This window comes from Triticum aestivum, chromosome 2D, assembly GCF_018294505.1.
Source record: "Triticum aestivum cultivar Chinese Spring chromosome 2D, IWGSC CS RefSeq v2.1, whole genome shotgun sequence".
NCBI classification, from domain to species: Eukaryota; Viridiplantae; Streptophyta; class Magnoliopsida; order Poales; family Poaceae; genus Triticum; species Triticum aestivum.
Window position 1 is genome coordinate 3,073,538 of NC_057799.1, and position 15,988 is coordinate 3,089,525.

General features: G+C 46.6%; 1 protein-coding gene across 1 annotated transcript; it reads right to left on the minus strand.

Annotated features, from left to right (window-relative positions):
- Nucleotides 1–773: 773 nt before the first annotated feature.
- On the minus strand, nt 774–1,536 carry LOC123048127 (uncharacterized). Its single transcript, XM_044471291.1, has one exon. The coding sequence runs from the start codon at nt 1,459–1,461 to the stop codon at nt 1,018–1,020; it is 444 nt and encodes a 147-aa protein (XP_044327226.1). The 5' UTR covers nt 1,462–1,536; the 3' UTR covers nt 774–1,017.
- Nucleotides 1,537–15,988: the final 14,452 nt, after the last annotated feature.

Here is a 15,988-nt window from a genome sequence, read left to right on the forward strand (position 1 = left end):
TGCACAATGCTTTGAAGCTGCTAAAAATACATTAACTAGGAGATGGTTTAAACACTACCTACCAAATCCCAACTGGCCGGTTCCACTCTCATGTAGCACGCGACATTAGACCCCTAGCCACTGGCGGAGCTAGAATCAAAGTCCAGGGCGGGCCAAGCTAAAGGCTGCCAAAATTTTCTTGCAAACATTGCCTAGATTTACCCTTAGGCCTACTCTTTTTGCAGCAAAGCTAGGCGGGCCACAGCCCGGTTTTTCTTGCACGTAGCTCCGCCACTGCCCCTAGCCACCATCAGTTTGGACCATTCTAAAATTTCTCCATCATAATTGCCTTCAAAGCCCCCTCCAAAAAACAAAAAACAAAAAATCCTCCGGCATGACTTTGTAAATAGCCTCATGCCTCCTTTCCAATCCCCCGTGCATCCACTCTATTATCGAGCATTGCTGACCGAAACCCTACTCACGACCAGTGTCGACATGATCCCAACACCAGTTGTCCAGTACCATCCTGTGACGTAGCCTTGTGAACCCTGACCATAACCACCATGAATCTCGCCAGCGAGGTCGCAACCGTCATCGTCTGATCAAGCACAGACTTGAAGACACATCTTGTGGTTACATCTATCTTACATGGAAGAATATCACCTAGAAAACCTATCCCAAAACTGTTGGTGCATGTGCACCATCAACCGATTTATACTATACATGGCCTGTATCATGCATGACTCCAGCGGATAAAACGAATGCTAGCTCATGGCTCATGCAGAGAAAGCATATTCCACATAACCACCCACAGATACATGCAATATTGTAACTCCACTTGACAAGTTGGGGTAAACTTGCACAAAACTTTGGTTATATACATCCAACACGTACGCCAACATCTACCACACTACACATGCATGCAACCACCACCCAACAAACATCCACATGTACGAACAGTCAAACACACACCAACTCATGCGTGGATCTTGCAGAATAATTAAGATTCCAGCTAGTGGCACGTCACATGGATGCAGATCACGCGTGCAACGGCGACGGCGGCGGGGCCGAGCTCACGGCCGACTGCGCCGGGGCAGCTCCAGCAGGGGCAGAGACGACGGCGCCATTGCCGGCCGCCGAGCGCTTGAGGAACTCGATGCAGTCGTCCACGGCGTCGCTCGGGTACGACTCGGAGTAGGACGGGCTCATGCGCACCGACGCCGCCCTCGTCGGCGCCGCGGCCGTCGTGTGCTGCTGGAGGCGAGTGCCGGCCTTGGGCGACGACGAGGATGCCGCCGACAGCATCGCCAGCCGTAGCAGGACGTCCCTGACGCGGTCCATCACGGACGCCGACGCAGCGGGGGCCGGAGCGGCGCCCCGGGGCGGCCGACGCCGGACGCTGCCACCGCGTAGCCTCGGGATGCACGTGGCAGTGTTCGCCCGGAGTGGCTCGGCGTGGTGGACGTACATCTCGGCCTCCATTCCACGGCGAGCTCGAGCTTGTTTAGCTGCTTCGCTGTTGGGTGGCTAAGATTAGCTCAACTGGTGTGTGCTTGCTTGTCTCACTGAATGTACGTTTAGATGAGGGCCGGGGTTTATATATACACACAACGATGAGCACCATTTGCATCTTACGGTTCATTTAAAATGGAGATGGTCTTGTCTCACCCTGCAACTTGTTGATCCACATGTTGCATGCAGCCATGCAGGTCCCTTGTTCTCGGGAAGGAGAACGCAATTTTTCTTATTATCTTGGCGCTTCAGAAAATTGTAACAACACATGTTTGGATCTTCTTATGCAAAATCTGAAGAATTAAAGAAAGCTGGTCAAAGAAACTGAACATTATATTCATTTTTTCCAAAGGAACCGATGTTTTGTATTAATTGAACAACAGCATTACAAGAACATCCACCCAAAAAAAATACTGTCCATTCATCGGGAAGTCATCCGTCCTCCCTCTCCATCATGCACATGTTGATGGCCAGCCGATATTGCTACCGCTGCGTAATCGCCAGAACAAGAACGTAGCATCCACATAGGCAGCTAGAATTCGCCAATCTCTACCTGGAAGTGCCAGCGAGGTCGAGCTCGAAGGATCCATGGCCCATAGAAGAAGATGACATTGGGTTGATCAGACCTAGACTTCCGCTCAAGTCGACAGAATAACCAAATCGGCGACATTATTGTTGGAGCACCACCGGCTGTCGGTGTCAAAACCGGCGGATCTCGGGTAGGGGTCCCGAACTGTGCGTCTAGGATCGATGGTAACAGGAGACGGGGGACACGATGTTTATCCAGGTTCGGGCCCTCTCTATGAAGGTAATACCCTACTTCCTGCTTGATTGATCTTGATGAATATGAGTATTACAAGAGTTGATCTAGCACGAGATCATAATGGCTAAACCCAAGAAGTCTAGCCTATGTGAATATATGGTAATGAATGTCCCCTATCTGGACTATGCTCTCCGGTTTATATAGACACCGGAGAGATCTAGGGCTACATGGAGTCGGTTAAATAAGAAGGAATCTTCACAGCTGGTCGCCTAGCTTGCCTTTCACGCCAAGGAAAGTCCAATCCGGACACGAGTATGGTCTTCGGTCTTCATGTCTTCACAGCCCATCAATCCGGCCCATGGATAACAGGCCGGACGCCCGAGGACCCCTTAGTCCAGGACTCCCTCAGTAGCCCCTGAACCTGGCTTCAATGACGAGGAGTCCGGCGCGCAGATTGTCTTCGGCATTGCAAGGCGGGTTCCCCTTTCTCCGAACTCCAAAATAGTCTTCGGATGCGATGATTGTATCCGGACCTGGTATAACCGCAGAGAGAATATAATATTTGCACGAATCTGATCTGTTGACAACTTCTTTACAACACGACATCACGTCTGTCCGGTCATAATTTCGAACCTTTTTCATCTGCCATCCCACGTTTCGAGACGTGGTTGCTATTGGCACGTCTCGTCGAAGCAGAGATCGTGTCCCCTTATTGTGGGATTCTCATCAATGCGGGTATGGGTAACTCAACTGTGCCGTTTATACAACCCTTGGGGATAGGCGAGTTTTTAGGACGAGTGGGGAGGCGCTTGACATTCGCGGCCTTTATAAGGGGATAAGGACACTCTCCCTCTTCCCACACCCTTCTTCATCTCCAGTCCTTCCATCCTCGAGCTCCAGCGCCCAAGCTTTAGTTTTTCCTCGTTCGAGAAGCCACTTCAATCATGTCCGAATCCGGAGCTGGAGGCAAGTGGATGGCCTCCTCCGTGAAGAAGAAGGACATCATGGGGCTCCGGGAGGCCGGCTATTTAGCCAAGGAGATTGCTCACCGACTCCCTGCGAAAGGGCAAATCGTCCCTACCCCGAGCCCCATGAGAGGGTTGTGTTTCTCACACATATCGTCCGCGGGCTGGGATTCCCCCTTCATCCATTTGTCCGTGGATTGATGTTTTACTATGGGTGGGACTTTCACGATCTGGCCCCCAACTTTATACTCAATATCTCAGCATTTATCATTGTGTGCGAGGCCTTTCTCCGCATCCCGCCTCACTTCGGCCTATGGCTGAAGACCTTCAATGTGAAACCGAAGGTGGTGAGCGGTCAACAAGCAGAGTGCGGAGGCGCCATGGTGGGCAAAATGCCCAACGTCACCTAGCCCGAAGGCTCCTTCGCGGAAACGGTGAAGGGATGGCAGTCGGGGTGGTTTTACATCACCGAGCCGCGTGACACCAATTGGGTAGCAGCCCCCGAATTCTGATCCGGAGTTCCGATGCGGCTCACTTCCTGGCAAGAGAAGGGCCTGACCTGGGGATCCCTGGACGAGATAACTGGGCTCCAGACATGCGTCCAGAACATGATAACCAAGAAGATCAAGCTTGTGAATGTGATCCAGGTGATGCTCATTCGCCGGATCCTTCTGTGTCAACGCCGGACTTGCTATTTGTGGGAGTATGATACGTCTCCGTCGTATCTATAATTTTTGATTGTTCCATGCCAATATTATTCAACTTTCATATACTTTTGGCAACTTTTTATACTATTTTCGGGACTAACATATTGATCCAGTGCCCAGTGCCCGTTCCTGTTTGTTGCATCTTTTTGGTTTCGCGGAATATCCATATCAAACAGAGTCCAAACGGGATAAAAAGGAAGGAGCTTATTTTTGGAATATTTGGAAAATCTGGGAGAATGATCAACGCGAAACGGTGTCCGAGGTGGGCACGAGGTAGGGGGGGGGGGGGCGCTCCACCCCCCTGGGCGCTCCCCTGACCCTCGTGGTCCACCCGTAAGGCGGTTGATGCCCTTCTTCGGCCGCAAGAAAGCTATTTTTGGTAAAAAATCATGGCGAAGGTTTCAGTCCAATCGGAGTTACGGATCTCCATATATATACGAAACGGTGAAAGGGCAGCAGGGGAGAACGCAGAAACAGAGAGAGACAGAGAGACAGATCCAATCCCGGAGGGGCTCTCGCCCCTCCCATGCCATGGAGGCCAAGGACCAAAGGGGAAACCCTTCTCCCATCTAGGGAGGAGGTCAAGGAAGAAGAGGAAGAAGGGGGCCCCTCTCCCCCTCTCCTCCGGTGGCGCCGGAACGCTGCCGTGGCCACCATCATCATCACCGCGATCTTCACCAACATCTCCATCACCTTCCCCTCTCTATCTACAGCGGTCCACTCTCCCGCAACCTGCTGTACCCTCTACTTGAACATGGTGCTTTATGCTTCATATTATTATCCAATGATGTGTTGCCATCCTATGATGTCTGAGTAGATTTTCGTTGTCCTATCGGTGGTTGATGAATTGCTATGATTGATTTAATTTGCTTGTGGTTATGTTGCTGTCCTTTGGTGCCCATCATATGAGCGCGCGCGTGGATCACATCATAGGGTTAGTTGTATGTTGATAGGACTATGTATTGGAGGGCAAGAGTGACAGAAGCTTCAACCTAGCATAGAAATTGATGCATACGGGATTGAAGGGGGACCAATATATCTTAATGCTATGGTTGGGTTTTTACCTTAATGAATGTTAGTAGTTGCGGACGCTTGCTAATAGTTCCAATCATAAGTGCATAGAATTCCAAGTAAGGGATGACATGCTAGTAGTGGCCTCTCCCACATAATACTTGCTATCGGTCTAGTAAAGTAGTCAATTGCTTAGGGACAATTTCGCAACTCCTACCACCACTTTTCCACACTCGCTATATTTACTTTAGTTGCGTTTTTATCTAAGCAGCCCCTAGTTTTTACTTACGCGCTCTTTATATTCTTGCAAACCTATCCAACAACACCTACAAAGTACTTCTAGTTTCATACTTGTTCTAGGTAAAGTGAACGTCAAGCGTGCGTAGAGTTGTATCAGTGGTCGATAGAACTTGAGGGAATATTTGTTCTACCTTTAGCTCCTCGTTGGGTTCGATACTCTTACTTATCGAAAAATGTTGCGATCCCCTATACTTGTGGGTTATCAAGACCTTTTTCTGGCGCCGTTGCCGGGGAGCAATAGCGTGGGGTGAATATTCTCGTGTGTGCTTGTTTGCTTTATCACTAAGTAATTTTTATTTGCTGTTCTTAGCTGTTCTCTATCTTTAGTTATGGATATGGAACACGAAATACCAAAAAAATTAGGTGTACTTTCTGCTCATGGAGATGGGGAACCTCCTAAAACCCCCGGTGTTGGTTATGTGAAAGATATTATGTACTACTTTAATAATCCTGAGAAAACTCCATTCAATTATGTAATGGGAGTAACATTGGATCAACTTGAATACTTTAGGGATTACCGCTTGACACAAAAAGGGAAACTATTATGGGATCAAATTCATATATTGAAGTGGTATGCTAGGCAACTATGCTTGAGTTATGATTATACTTGTTGCTCTAGGATGAAGGCTCCACACCTTCCCTTCTCATGCAAATTTAATGATAATAAAACCTTAGCTTCTTATGCTAATGGTATATATGATTACTATGATGTGGAACAAATAGAAGAATTCGTTGCTTTTATGGGTGCTTATGAAATTGAATCTATGTTTAAAGAGTTTGAAGATTTTGATGATGCTGTTTATAGACCTGAAAATTTAGCTATCCTTAAATATTGTTATGAGAATTATGAATACAATTACGATATTAATGCACTTATTGAGAAAGTCTCCGCTGTCCAAGAAGAGACTAATATTTTGCAGGAGTCTATGGAAGAAGAAATTGATGAAACTGTGAGCTCATTGGATGAAAAAGATGAGGAGGAGAGCGAAGAACAAAAGGAGGAAGAGCGGATTAGCTACCCGTGCCCACCTTCTAATGAGAGTAACTCTTCAACTCATACATTGTTTAATTCCCTTCGTGCTTACCGAAGGATGATTGCTATGATGACTACTATGATCCCGTTGATTCTTTTGAAATATCCCTTTTTGATGATGCTTGCTATGCTTGTGGCCAAGATGCCAATATGAATTATGCTTATGGAGATGAACTTGCTATAGTTCCTTATGTTAAAATGAAATTGTTGCTATTGCACCCACGCATGATAGTCCTATTATCTTTTTGAATTCTCCCGACTACACTATATCGGAGAAGCTTGCACTTATTAAGGATTATATTGATGGGTTGCCTTTTACTACTACACATGATGATTTTGATGAGTATAATATGCATGTGCTTGCTGCTCCTACTTGCAATTATTATGAGAGAGGAACTATATCTCCACCTCTCTATGTTTCCCACATGACAAAATTGCAAGAAACTGTTTATACTATGCATTGGCCTTTACTATGTGTGCGTGAATTGTTCTTTTATGACATGCCGATGCATAGGAAGAGAGTTAGACTTCGTCATTACTTGATATATGTTGCTTCGTGCTCACTACTAAATGCCAAATCATTGCTAATTAAAATTGGCTTTGATATACCTTGGGATCCGGGTGGATTCACTACTTGAGCACTATAGGCCTAGCTTAATGGCTTTAAAGAAAGCGCTGCCAGGGAGACAACCCGCAAGTTTTAGAGAGTCATTTATTTCTGTTGAGTGCTTTCATATAGTTTAAAACAACAAAAATAAAGAGGGGAACCCAAAACTTTTTCAAAAAGGAAAGTGAAAGTGAGAAAGACAAGCATTGTTGAAGTGGGAGAGCTCCTTGAACTTTGTTCATGCTCACGGAAACTTTGTGAATCTTAATTACAGAAAATTTTCAACAAAAATAATTATCCCCTTGTACAATTCCATTGTATTATAAAAACAATGTGCCAAGGTTTGCCTTTAGGATGTTTACGATGCTTGTTGGTTTGTACGGTGCAGGACAGAAACTTTGGCTGTAGTGCGCGATTTTTAATTTTTTACTGGAACGTCAAATGGTTCTAATTCTTTTTGAACTGTCTTTCTATACAAATTTTTTATTTTTCCTAATTTTTTCAGAATTGTTTAAGTACCAGAAGTATGGTTAATGTTCAGATTATTACAGACTGTTCTGTTTTAGACAGATTCTGTTTTTGATGCATAGTTTGCTAGTTTTGATGAAACTATCAATTTATATCAGTGGATTAAGCCATGGAAAAGCTATATTACAGTAGACACAATGCAAAAATAAAATATGAATTGGTTTGCAACAGTACTTAGAGTAGTGATTTGCTTTATTATACTAACGGATCTTACCGAGTTTTCTGTTGATGTTTTGTGTGGATGAAGTGTTCGATGATCGAGGAGGTCTCCATGTGAGAAGAAGGAAGAGAGGCAAGAGCTCAAGCTTGGGGATGCCCAAGGCACCCCAAGTAAATATTCAAGGAGACTCAAGCGTCTAAGCTTGGGGATGCCCCGGAAGGCATCCCCTCTTTCTTCAACAAGTATCGGTATGTTTTCGGATTCGTTTCGTTCATGCGATATGTGCAATCTTGGAGCGTCTTTTGCATTTAGTTTTCATTTTTCTTTTATGCACCATGCTGGTATGAGATAGTCCTTGGTTGATTTATAGAATGCTCTTTGCACTTCACTTATATCTTTTGAGTATGGCTTTATAGAATGCTTCATGTGCTTCACTTATATCATTTGAAGTTTGGATTGCCTGTTTCTCTTCACATAGACAACCGCCATTTGTAGAATGCTCTTTTGCTTCACTTATATTTGTTAGAGCGTGGGCATATCTTTTGTAGAAAGAATTAAACTCTCTTGCTTCACTTATATCTATTTAGAGAGATGACAGGAACTGGTCATTCACATGGTTAGTCATAATCTCCTACATAAAACTTGTAGATCACTGAATATGATATGTTTGATTCCTTGCAATAGTTTTGCGATATAAAGATGGTGATATTAGAGTCATGCTAGTGGGTGGTTGTGAATTGTAGAAATACTTGTGTTGAGGTTTGTGATTCCCGTAGCATGCACGTATGGTGAACCGTTATGTAACGAAGTCGGAGCATGAGGTATTTATTGATTGTCTTCCTTATGAGTGGCGGTCGGGGACGAGCGATGGTCTTTTCCTACCAATCTATCCCCCTAGGAGCATGCGCGTAGTACTTTGTTTTGATGACTAATAGATTTTTTCAATAAGTATGTGAGTTCTTTATGACTAATGTTGAGTTCATGGATTATACGCACTCTCACCCTTCCATCGTTGCTAGCCTCTTCGGTACCATGCATTGCCCTTTCTCACCTCGAGAGTTGGTGCAAACTTCGCCGGTGCATCCAAACCCCGTGATACGATACGCTCTATCACACATAAGCCTCATTATATCTTCCTCAAAACAGCCACCATACCTACCTATCATGGCATTTCCATAGCCATTCCGAGATATATTGCCATGCAACTTCCATCATCATCATATACGTGACTTGAGCATTCATTGTCATATTGCTTTGCATGATCGTAAGATAGCTAGCATGATGTTTTCATGGCTTGTCCGTTTTTTTATGTCGTTGCTACGCTAGATCGTTGCACATCCCGGTACACCACCGGAGGCATTCATATAGAGTCATATCTTTGTTCTAGTATCGAGTTGTAATATTGAGTTGTAAGTAAATAAAAGTGTGATGATCATCATTATTAGAGCATTGCCCCAGTGAGGAAAGGATGATGGAGACTATGATTCCCCCACAAGTCGGGATGAGACTTCGGACGAAAAAAAAAAAAGAGAAAGTCCAAAAAAAAGAGAAGGCCCAAAAAAATAAAAAAAATAAAAAATGAGAGAAAAAGAGAGAAGGGGCAATGTTACTATCCTTTTACCACACTTGTGCTTCAAAGTAGCACCATGTTCTTCATATAGAGAGTCTCTTGAGTTATCACTTTCATATACTAGTGGGAATTTTCATTATAGAACTTGGCTTGTATATTCCAACGATGGGCTTCCTCAAATGCCCTAGGTCTTCATGAGCAAGCAAGTTGGATGCACACCTACTTAGTTTCCAGTCTGAGCTTTCATATACTTATAGCTCTAGTGCATCCGTTGCATGGCAATCCCTACTCACTCACATTGATATCTATTGATGGGCATCTCCATAGCCCATTGATACGCCTAGTTGATGTGAGACTTTCTCCTTTTTGTCTTCTCCATACAACCTCCACCATCATATTCTATTCCACCTATAGTGCCATGTCCATGGCTCACGCTCATGTATTGCGTGAAAGTTGAAAAGGTTTGAGAACGTCAAAAGTATGAAACAATTGCTTGGCTTGTCATCGGGGTTGTGCATGATGTGAATATTTTGTGTGGTGAAGATGGAGCATAGCCAGACTCTATGATTTTGTAGGGATAGCTTTCTTTGGCCTTGTTATTTTGAAAAGACATGATTGCTTTATTAGTAGGCTTGAAGTATTATTGTTTTTATGTCAAATGATAGACTATTGCTTTGAATCACTCGTGTCTTAATATTCATGCCATGATTAGACATATGATCAAGATTATGCTAGGTAGCATTCGACATCAAAAATTATCTTTTTTATCATTTACCTACTCGAGGACGAGTAGGAATTAAGCTTGGGGATGCTGATAGTCTCCGTCGTATCTATAATTTTTGATTGTTCCATGCCAATATTATTCAACTTTCATATACTTTTGGCAACTTTTTATACTATTTTCGGTACTAACATATTGATCCAGTGCCCAGTGGCAGTTCCTGTTTGTTGCATGTTTTTGGTTTCACAGAATATCCATATCAAACAGAGTCCAAACGGGATAAAAACGGACGGAGCTTATTTTTGGAATATTTGGAAAATCTGGGAGAAAGATCAACGCGAAACGGTGTCCGAGGTGGGCACGAGGTAGGGGGGCGCGCCCCACCCCCCTGGGCGCGCCCTTGACCCTCGTGGTCCACCCGTAAGGCGGTTGATGCCCTTCTTCGGCCGCAAGAAAGCTTATTTTTGGTAAAAAAATCACGGCGAAGGTTTCAGTCCAATCGGAGTTACGGATCTCCATATATATACGAAACGGTGAAAGGGCAGCAGGGGAGAACGCAGAAACAGAGAGAGACAGAGAGACAGATCCAATCTCGGAGGGGCTCTCGCCCCGCCCATGCCATGGAGGCCAAGGACCAGAGGGGAAACCCTTCTCCCATCTAGGGAGGAGGTCAAGGAAGAAGAGGAAGAAGGGGGCCCCTCTCCCCCTCTCCTCCGGTGGCGCCGGAACGCTGCTGTGGCCACCATCATCATCACCGCGATCTTCACCAACATCTCCATCACCTTCCCCTCTCTATCTACAGCGGTCCACTCTCCCGCAACCTGCTGTATCCTCTACTTGAACATGGTGCTTTATGCTTCATATTATTATCCAATGATGTGTTGCCATCCTATGATGTCTGAGTAGATTTTCGTTGTCCTATCGGTGGTTGATGAATTGCTATGATTGATTTAATTTGCTTGTGGTTATGTTGCTGTCCTTTGGTGCCCATCATATGAGCACGCGCGTGGATCACACCATAGGGTTAGGTGTATGTTGATAGGACTATGTATTGGAGGGCAAGAGTGACAGAAGCTTCAACCTAGCATAGAAATTGATGCATACGGGATTGAAGGGGGACCAATATATCTTAATGCTATGGTTGGGTTTTTACCTTAATGAACGTTAGTAGTTGCAGACGCTTGCTAATAGTTCCAATCATAAGTGCATAGAATTCCAAGTAAGGGATGACATGCTAGCAGTGGCCTCTCCCACATAATACTTGCTATCGGTCTAGTAAAGTAGTCAATTGCTTAGGGACAATTTCGCAACTCCTACCACCACTTTTCCACACTCGCTATATTTACTTTAGTTGCATTTTTATCTAAGCAGCCCCTAGTTTTTACTTACGCGCTCTTTATATTCTTGCAAACCTATCCAACAACACCTACAAAGTACTTCTAGTTTCATACTTTTTCTAGGTAAAGCAAACGTCAAGCGTGCGTAGAGTTGTATCGGTGGTCGATAGAACTTGAGGGAATATTTGTTCTACCTTTAGCTCCTCGTTGGGTTCGACACTCTTACTTATCAAAAACTGTTGCGATCACCTATACTTGTGGGTTATCAGAGTACGACCCCGCCGAGCACCAGACGCTGCGAGGGCTCTTCGGCACAACGCACGAAGGCATCTGGAAAGTGCTCTTCAAGGCAGGCGAGACGCCCCCGCCCACGACTGAGAATTGCGGGCTTAGCTCAAAGCGGCAGGCCAATTCGGTAAGTCTTTTACTGCTTTCGAGGTATACCCTTCACCAGCATATTTCTAGGATGGATACCGAGCTCCTCCATCTACTTTACCAGGCCTGTATCGAGGTGGCGGAGCAGATTGGCTGTCCGGCTCCGCTTCCTGAGGAGGAAGAATTCCCACTTCTGACGAAGATGTTGTTTCCGGCGCCGTATGACGTGTCGGAGAAGACGACCAAGAAAGCGGCCAAAGGGGCCAAGAAGGGCCCTTGTCAAAAAGGCGCTCCGGACATGTCGTCCGAGGACGAGACTTCCTCTTCATCCGATGACGACGACGAAGAGGAAGAAGAAGAAAACGATTCCCAACCTGAGGTGGGTAGGAAGAAGAGGGCGGCTCCCCCGGATCCGGAGGCGAAAGCGCCCAAGAAGGTTAAAGGCTCCCAAACGGATAACTCCGTGTGGGATATTGATAGCAGTCCGGAACGACCTCGCCGGACCAAGCCTCGGGCCGCTTCGTAAGTACCAGAATCCGCAAACGCATGGCCTTCCTGTTTTATAGTATTGACAGATTGTAAGCCTGGTTACTGCAGTCCGGCACGCGATGGCTCCCCGTAGTCCTCGACCGAGGATTCGCTGGGCTCGAAGGAGAGGGCTAGCACATCTCCGCCACCTGCTCATTCCGTCTCACCCAAGGGTGATGACGAGGTGGTGTCCAAAAAGACTTTCCCAGGCCGGGGGGAGATTCCGAAGATCATCGGGGTGACGTCCCAGGATGATTTTTCGGCCGCCGGACATGTGGGGAAAAAAGTCCTCATGGGAACTGGTGACGGGGCCCGAGTTCCCTTTGGACCTCAGCCGGATACCATTCCGGAGATCTGAAGGAAATATGCCCTAGAGGCAATAATAAAGTTATTATTTATTTCCTTATATCATGATAAATGTTTATTATTCATGCTAGAATTGTATTAACCGGAAACATAATACATGTGTGAATACATAGACAAACAGAGTGTCACTAGTATGCCTTTGCTTGACTAGCTTGTTGATCAAAGATGGTTAAGTTTCCTAGCCATTGACCTGGGTTGTCATTTGATTAACGGGATCCCATCATTAGGTGAATGATGTGATTGACTTGACCCATTCTGTTAGCTCAGCACTCGATCGTTTAGTATGTTGCTATTGCTTTCTTCATGACTTATACATGTTCCGATGACTATGAGATTATGCAACTCCCGTTTACCGGAGGAACACTTTGTGTGCTACCAAACATCACAACATAACTGAGTGATTGTAAAGGTGCTCTACAGGTGTCTCCAAAGGTACTTGTTGGGTTGGCGTATTTCGAGATTAGGATTTTTCACTCGATTGTCGGAGAGGTATCTCTGGGCCCACTCGGTAATGCACATCACTTAAGCCTTGCAAGCATTGCAACTAATGAGTTATTTGCGGGATGATGTATTACGGAACGAGTAAAGAGACTTGCCGGTAACGAGATTGAACTAGGTATTGAGATACCGACGATCGAATCTCGGGCAAGTAACATACCGATGACAAAGGGAACAACGTATGTTGTTATGCGGTCTGACCGATAAAGATCTTCGTAGAATATGTGGGAGCCAATATGAGCATCCAGGTTCCGCTATTGGTTATTGACCGGAGACGTGTCTCGGTCATGTCTACATAGTTCTCGAACCCGTAGGGTCCGCACGCTTAACGTTTCGATGACAGTTATATTACGAGTTTATATGTTTTGATGTACCGAAGGTTGTTCGGAGTCCCGGATGTGATCACGAACATGACGAGGAGTCTCGAAATGGTCGAGACATGAATATTGATATATTGGAAGCCTATATTTGGATATCGGAAGTGTTCCGGGTGAAATCGGGATTTTACCGGTGTACCGGAGGGGTTACCGGAACCCCCGGGGGTTAATGGGGCATAGTGGGCCTTAGTGGAGAAGAGGAGAGGTGGCTAGGGCAAGGGCCGCGCGCCCCTCCCTCCTAGTCCGAATAGGACAAGGAGAGGGGGGCGACACCCCCCCTTTCCTTCTTCTCCTCCACCTCTTTCCCCCTCTTCTCCTAATCCAACAAGGAAAAGGGAGGGAGTCCTACTCCCGGTGGGAGTACGACTCCTCCTGGCACGCCCCCTCCTGGCCGGCCGCACCTCCCCCCTTGCTCCTTTATATACGGGGTCAGGGGGCAGCCTAGAGACACAACAATTGATCATTTGATCTTTTAGACGTGTGCGGTGCCCCCCTCCACCATAGTCCACCTCGATAATACTGTAGCGGTGCTTAGGCGAAGCCCTGCGTCGGAAGAACATCATCATCGTCACCACGTCGTCGTGCTGACGAAACTGTCCCTCAACACTCGGCTGGATCGGAGTTCGAGGGATATCATCGGGCTGAACGTGTGCTGAACTCGGAGGTGCCGTACGTTTGGTACTTGATCGGTCGGATCATGAAGACGTACGACTACATCAACCGCGTTGTGCTAACGCTTCCGCTTTTGGTCTACGAGGGTACGTGGACAACACTCTCCCCTCTCGTTGCGATGCATCAGCATGATCTTGCGTGTGCGTAGGATTTTTTTTTTGAAATTACTACGTTCCCCAACAGTGGCATCCGAGCCTGGTTTTATGCGTAGATGTCATATGCACGAGTAGAACACAAGTGAGTTGTGGGCTATATAAGTCATACTGCTTACCAGCATGTCATACTTTGGTTCGGCGGTATTGTTGGATGAAGCGGCCCAGACCGACATTACGCGTACGCTTACGCGAGACTGGTTCTACCAACGTTCTTTGCACACAGGTGGCTGGCGGGTGTCAGTTTCTCCAACTTTAGTTGAACCGAGTGTGGCTACGCCCGGTCCTTGCGAAGGTTAAAACAGCACCAACTTGACAAACTGTGACGCCCCCGATTTGACCGTACACTAATCATGCACGCAAATGTGTACGATCAAGATCAGGGACTCACGGGAAGATATCACAACACAACTCTACAACATAAATAAGTCATACAAGCATCATAATACAAGCCAGGGGCCTCGAGGGCTCGAATACAAGTGCTCGATCATAGACGAGTCAGCGGAAGCAACAATATCTGAGTACAGACATAAGTTAAACAAGTTTGCCTTAAGAAGGCTAGCACAAAAGTAGCAACGATCGAAGAGGCAAGGCCTCCTGCCTGGGACCTCCTAACTACTCCTCGAAGCCGAACTCCATGCAGAATCATCCTCGGGATCTCTAGCTCCTGGACTCCAGCACCTGATTGCGACAACCAGGTATAGAAAGGGGAAAAGAGGGAGAAAAGCAACCGTGAGTACTCATCCAAAGTACTCGCAAACAAGGAGCTGCACTACATATGCATGGGTATATGTGTAAAGGGTTATATCGGTGGACTGAACTGCAGAATGCCAGAATAAGAGGGGGATAGCTAATCCGGTCGAAGACTACGCTTCTGGCCACCTCCATCTTGCAGCATGTAGAAGAGAGTAGATGGTAAGTTCACCAAGTAGCATCGCATAGCATAATCCTACCCGGCGATCCCCTCCTCGTCGCCCTGTTAGAGAGCGATCACCGGGTTATATAAGGCACTTGGAAGGGTGTGTTTTATTAAGTATCCAGTTCTAGTTGTCATAAGGTCAAGGTACAACTCCGGGTCATCCTTTTACCGAGGGACACGGCTATTCGAATAGATAAACTTCCCTGCAGGGGTGCACCACATAACCCAACACGCTCGATCCCATTTGGCCGGACACACTTTTCTGGGTCATGCCCGGCCGTGGAAGATCAACACGTCGCAGCCCCACCTAGGCTCAACAGAGAGGTCAGCACGCCGGTCTAAACCCTATGCGCGCAGGGGTCTGGGCCCATCGCCCATTGCACACCTGCATGTTGCGAGGGCGGCCGGAAGCAGACCTAGCCTAGCAGGCGTTCCAGTCCAATCCGGCGCGTGCCGCTCCGTCGCCGACGTCAAAAAGAGCTTCGGCTGATACCACGACGTCGAGCGCCCATAACTGTTCCCGCGTAGCTGGTTAGTGCGTATAGACCAAATGGCCAGACTCAGATCAAATACCAAGATCTCGTTAAGCGTGTTAAGTATCCGCGAATGCCGACCAGGGCCAGGCCCACCCCTCTCATAGGTGGTCTCAACCTGCCCTGAGGCTCCGCCATAAAGTAACAGTCGGGGGCCGTCAGGAACCCAGGCCCACCTCTACCGGTATGGAGCCACCTATCCTTTCAGCCCCCTCACCAGAATCACTTGCGGGTACTCAACGAGCCGACCCGACTTTAGTCACCACATGTGTCATGTATAATTGTATATAGTATATACCCGTGATCACCTCCCGAAGTGATCACGGCCCAGTAGTATAGCATGGCAGACGGACAAGAGTGTAGGGCCACTGATCG

Coding starts and splice junctions, on each gene's coding strand:
- LOC123048127 (XM_044471291.1), bottom strand. CDS start 1,461: ATGGAGGCCGAGATGTACGTCCACCACGCCGAGCCACTCCGGGCGAAC.